The sequence below is a fragment of the Lytechinus variegatus genome, chromosome 7, assembly GCF_018143015.1.
Source record: "Lytechinus variegatus isolate NC3 chromosome 7, Lvar_3.0, whole genome shotgun sequence".
Classification (NCBI taxonomy): Eukaryota; Metazoa; Echinodermata; class Echinoidea; order Temnopleuroida; family Toxopneustidae; genus Lytechinus; species Lytechinus variegatus.
The window spans coordinates 29,114,034-29,119,898 of record NC_054746.1 but is presented as its reverse complement, the minus strand read 5'-3'; the positions used below and the strand labels follow the sequence as shown (position 1 = coordinate 29,119,898).

Here is a 5,865-nt window from a genome sequence, read left to right as displayed (position 1 = left end):
GCATTTGCTTTACTTTTATTGATTCCACAACTCGACAAACATCCAGATCCTGATATATCTGTACATAGTGCAAGGAAGTTGTGAAAGTAAACACTATTGGAATTCATGTCTTGATGCAAAATCATAAATACAAATATATATGGTTACTCCAAAGATCTTTATTAATTGGAATGGTGAGGTATGAAATCTCACCTTTTAATCTGTTATAATCAAAGTTTGATCGAAAAGTATTTTAGTATTTTTATTCCTTATTGGTATTTTTCTATTTTAGAATAATTGTGTGTTGGCTGCATTTCTAAATGTTAATGGAATGGATACCAAGTACTGCGAATTCAAACATTTCCGTGTTTAAATTTTATTGATATTCAATGTTTTTATAGAGGTTTTTACAGTTTTATTTTTGTTGCAATATTGCAATATAAGGTTAGATTGATTAGCCTTATTCTGATATTATAATTGAGTTTTTTGTCATTTGAGTTGAGTTTGATATGAAGGAGACAGAATAATTCCATGCTATATATTAATTTGATATTTATTTTTGTATATTTTTTAAAGATTAATGTCTTTTCTTTGTTTGACTTTCACCCCCCCCCCTGTCTCTCTATCACTCACTTCTCTCTCTCTGAATCTGAATCTCTTTTTCACCCACTCTATCACACACATCCCCACTCTATTCCTACCTTTGCTCCACCTTACCATGCCTCATGAAGATGATTGACATTGCCATAGTAACAATGTATTTTTCTTTTCATCACCTGAGTACCATCCTTTACCTTTTGTCCAAAGATCTTGGCATGTGCATGCAACGAGAGAGAGAGAGAGATATTTTGAACATGTGTTTGACCTCTTGCTCATGCCAAATACCATCTGTTAATCAATGGGCACTACTTAGTAGTTTGCCAGGGCTTATAAAATGTGTAAGAAGTAAATTGCCCCTTCCGTTAGAATTTCATTGTTAATCCGTTGGCATGCTCTGCCTCCATCTGTTGATGTACATTGGGTTTTTTTTTAGTCATGCGACTAAATTCTATTGTTTGTTATTTTTTGTGTTCTCATTTATGCATCAAGCTTTATAAAGTGAGAATATGTTGAGTCAACCAAATGTGGTTTTAGAGTATAGTTGTGACTAGAGCGATTTTATTGATGATTAATTCATGTTCAGTTTTCAATGTTTGCTATTTTTTGTGCCTATATAACTACATAGCTATACAAAGGTCTTTCGTGTTATGTAAAATATGAATTTTCATGTATGTATATATATATATATGAATATTTTTAAATCTTATGGAGTTACTGTTGATGATAAATGTTTTTTGTTCTTATTGTGTTTTACTCAGATGTTGCTTCTAACTTGTATTGAAATGTCATATTATAGAGGGTTTTACTCTAATACTCTAAATGACATGACATTCTGTATGAATTAAGGATAACTTCTCACAGGTTGGGAGAAATGAGATTGTTGTCCTACTTTGAATTGCAAATTCTGCTCTTGTCATTTTCTAAGCAGATACCTGAAATTTTGTCTTTCATTTAATTTGTCTTTCATCGATAGGATATATTGCCACGAGATGTATAACTGCATAGGAGACTTGAGAATTCTAAAATAGACGTTGCTATTCCTTTATCTCATTCTATTGTATCTACCTTTTCAACACTGGTTAAATGTTGTATGTTTTATTGTCCAGTAATAATCATAGAACAACATGTATATTACTTGGTAACTAATTACCAAAATCAGTGAGATACACTGTTATGCCTTGCTGAACACAAATAGATAGACATATATTGAAATAAATATTTTTAAAAACTCATCAAGTCGTTGGGTAGTGTAACACTTGTCTGTTGTAATGTATGTGCTTGTGAAGTTAGTCCAGTTTCATCGACTGGCGTATGCTGTGTCACTAACGACAGGGAGAAAGAGAGAAAGAAAGAGAGAGAGAGAGAGAGAAAGAAAGAAAGAAAGAAAGGAAGGAAGGAAGGAAGGAAGAGAGAGGGAGAGTTTGAGAGGAAAAAAAGCTTTGGATGGAAAACGTGATAGATTTTAAACTGATTTCAAACTGATGATGTAATAATTAAAACTATTTTGTGAACAGACGATATAAAACAAAGGAACTCAATACACTGAAAAGGTTGTACCCAATCTGAAGGTGCTCAAATAAAAAGTGATCAATTTCATATAATTTCATGACATTTGCTCCAGAGTCTAAACTGCACATGAAAAGGGAAACCAAATTAATTAAACGTGTTTTTAAAGGAATCACAGAGCAGACAGGCAATTGTTTGAACAAATGGGACAGATAAGTGAGATAACTGTGAATTTCTTAAACATTGTAGAAAGGTGTCGTGTCTTTCTTTTAAATTGCCTGCATATAGATATTTATTTTCTTTGTCACTGGCGTAAATTGAGGACGGAGGGGATATATACAAGCATTTCTCCCTTAAACACTTGTTAAAAGGAAATCATGATATTTGAATCATTAAATAACTTAACCTATTGTTGAATCGTACGAAGTTATATAGTTATATACTTATAAAGTGGTTGATTTTCCTATTTTGTCACTGTAAAACAAGCAACAACAAAAATATCTGGCTCGAATGCTCAACTCAATCTTCCTCCAAATTCTAAATATAATGACTCCCACAAATTTGTAGCCTATATCCATTGGATCATAAGAGTGATTATCATTTGATTCCAATGACCTTTAAACTTGATTGCCTTTGACTTAAACTTATTTTATCATAAAAATCAGGTTTTAAATAGGATTTGGGTCTATCCTAGTACATTTGGGGAGGAGAGGATAGTGTATATCGATCTCATTCTTCAGGAAAAATTACATTAATCAAACCAATGCGCTGTTGATATGATTTTTCTTTATTCATTTGATACTCGACTACCCACGATATTCATCAATTGCACGTATTACACATTACAATTATTTTTCGAATTTGAATTGACTTTGTTCAAAATTGAGAATGTCACATCAGCTTTATGTATCATTTATGAAATTTTAATATTCGAAATATCACTTTCCTGAATTTACTTTTTTTTTTGGGGGGGGGGGTTGCATCAAAATATAATATATTGCAATATTTTTTTTCCATTTCCATAAAAACATCGATGATCGTTTTCCCTTTGTATTATGAGTAATAGGTGATTTACTTTATTTTTTTTTAGAAAGAAAATATGCAAAACGCCATGTCTTTCAATATAGACCAGTTAGTCGTAAGGTGTGCGGTGGGGATTATCAGTCTGATGAACTAATGCATTAAAGACCCTCCCATCTTTTCTAGTGTTACGTAATATATTGACATATGATATACAATGGTAGCATACTAAGGGAAAGTGAAAACTTACTTCTGTACTTAGGAGAGACATGATGCTACCTTTTTCACTCTTGCAAGAAGGGGTTTTCGATGATATTGACACATCTGATTGCCGTTATTTACTTTTGACAATAAATGGGAGATGAGATTGAGGGGAAAGTTGGAGATGCCAAGCTCAGAGACAGGACACTGGGATATCGAGGTTGAAATTCAGCCTTTGTCCATCATTATTGGTCTTCGATCGGTCCCACTGTGATGTTTGACACCTGTTGGATTTTATGAAGAGAACATTAATAACAACACGAGATGCATTTTAGGGACTAAAGGAACATGCAAAACATCGGAAGTTTGCGAAAAGTGACTTAATCTTTGACGCAGTTTATAGCAATATGGATTGGAAATTAACATCTCAGACTATATGTTGGGTGTGTTCGCTGGCCCTTTTGTTTGTATTTCTCTCATTGTATGCCTCTCTCAACGACTGGGATTCCTTCAAGCCAGAACCTTTTTTTCTTGAACAAAGTTTTTCGAATATGAGCTATGTTTCTGGGGAAATCTACAGACAACGAGACAAGTTGACGATGTCAAGCGAGTCTGGAGGTGCCGACGTTGACGTCGAACTTTCGTCTTTTACGGAGGAAGGGAGTAATAAAACATTAGATGAGATGTTAATACAAAGTGTTGACGATGATGAAGATGAGCCAGCGGCACCCCGTGAATCTTTGAATACATCTACTGAAGATATGATGTCATTAAATGAGACAGTCCCTCCCAAATATGACCCTCAAGTCTTTGTTGATCTTTACAAAAATAGGACGATCACTGATCTAGGAAAAACCAATCCACCACCAGTCATCATCATCATGGCCCAATGGCGGTTCGGTTCAAGCGTCTTCGGAGAGCTCTTCAATCAGAACTCGGATCTATTTTATCTGTTTGAGCCATTGTTTGCCACTAAGGAGTTACGAAAAATAAAAGACATTGGATTATATACACCGGAGAGTGAACAACTTTCTAGGAGTATCTTGAGGAAAATGTCAAAGTGCAATTTTGATCCCGGTTTTGTGAGTGCGTTAGATCATTGGAACGGGAAAACTAAGAACAAAGCGATATGTAAAGCATCGCAAAATTGTAAGATAATATCTCCGAGCTGGATGAGTAGTTTATGTCATAAATACAAAGGCCAAATTGCCACGAAGTTGATCAGAGTTAATTTAGAACTCTTAAGACCACTCGTTGTCGATGATCACATCAATCTTAAAATCGTCCACTTAGTAAGGGATCCGAGAGGCTCTGGATTGTCACGGATAAAATACCGTCTTAGTGATATGAAAATCGCTCCAACAGTCCGTTCTCAATTCCCCCAAACCGGACGGTTAAAACCTTTAGAACTTTTAAGTGTCACCCCTGAAACAAGTCAGACTATTCGAGGAATGTGCACTTGGATCAGAAATAATGCAATCGTTTCACCCAATCGTCTACCTGCTTGGTTGCATGGTCGTTACTACCTGGTCAGGTACGAAGACTTTGCGGACACCCCTCTTAAGATCACCAGAGACCTTTACAAGTTTGTAGGAATCCCACTCAAGAAGGAAGTTAGCGAATGGGTGATCAAGAATACGCATGTGGATGACAAAACGAAACTTCATGGATTAAATAATAAATTTTCAACTCACCGAGATTCGCATGTGGCAGCTACGCATTGGATCAAAGACCTCACTAAACTGGAAGTCAAGCAGATAGAGGAGGAATGCATGGATGTTTTAGAGCTAATGGGTTACCAACCCTACAACAAAATTATGCGCGAAATATAACGAGGTGATCTGTGAAATTATGTTTGCACTGACATGGCTGACATTTTTTTTATAATTCATCCCAAGAATCATTCTTAAAACAACTCATCTGCTGCTCTCGAATGTTCAATTTACGCATTATTACAAAATTAAATTTAAATTCTTATCTAACTTCCGTCCGTTTATGATAATGCATTTATTTGTGTTCCTGTGATAAAAGTGCCCATCGACTGTGAGAGAGGGTATAACTTGAACGAATTAAAAATGAAATAAGATTGATAGTCTGAGATATATACGCCTGTATAGTATTGTATGAATGAAAAGTAACCAATAATTTTATTTCCTGGAAAACGTGGATATGATCATTCCATTGGAAAATCTCTTAAGAGATTTCGAATTCTTTAAAGACATACTGTAGAGCACATGTACATCTATACTTAGATACATTTCCGCTTATCCGCCTATAAATGAATTAAGATTTCGGGGTGAAAAAGGCGAAATTAATTTTTTTTAATGCAGTTGCCGGTACCCCCTCCCTCTCTCTTTCTGATACATTTTAAATATCATTCATCAAATAAATTTTGAGTCGACGATATCCTCCAGGCAGGGCCAAACACAGACAGTGTCATGATTTTTTTTTTAACTTGATCATTTCAAAGTACTTCCCGATCATGTCTACAGTTCAATATACTGCATTATCATATGAAGTGCATATTATTATCATTATTATCATATTATTATTATTATT

General features: G+C 34.6%; 1 protein-coding gene across 1 annotated transcript; it reads left to right on the top strand.

The window, feature by feature from the left end:
* The first annotated feature begins 3,306 nt into the window (after positions 1 to 3,306).
* On the top strand, positions 3,307 to 5,865 carry LOC121417997 (carbohydrate sulfotransferase 3-like). Its single transcript, XM_041611703.1, has one exon. The coding sequence runs from the start codon at positions 3,714 to 3,716 to the stop codon at positions 5,136 to 5,138; it is 1,425 nt and encodes a 474-aa protein (XP_041467637.1). The 5' UTR covers positions 3,307 to 3,713; the 3' UTR covers positions 5,139 to 5,865.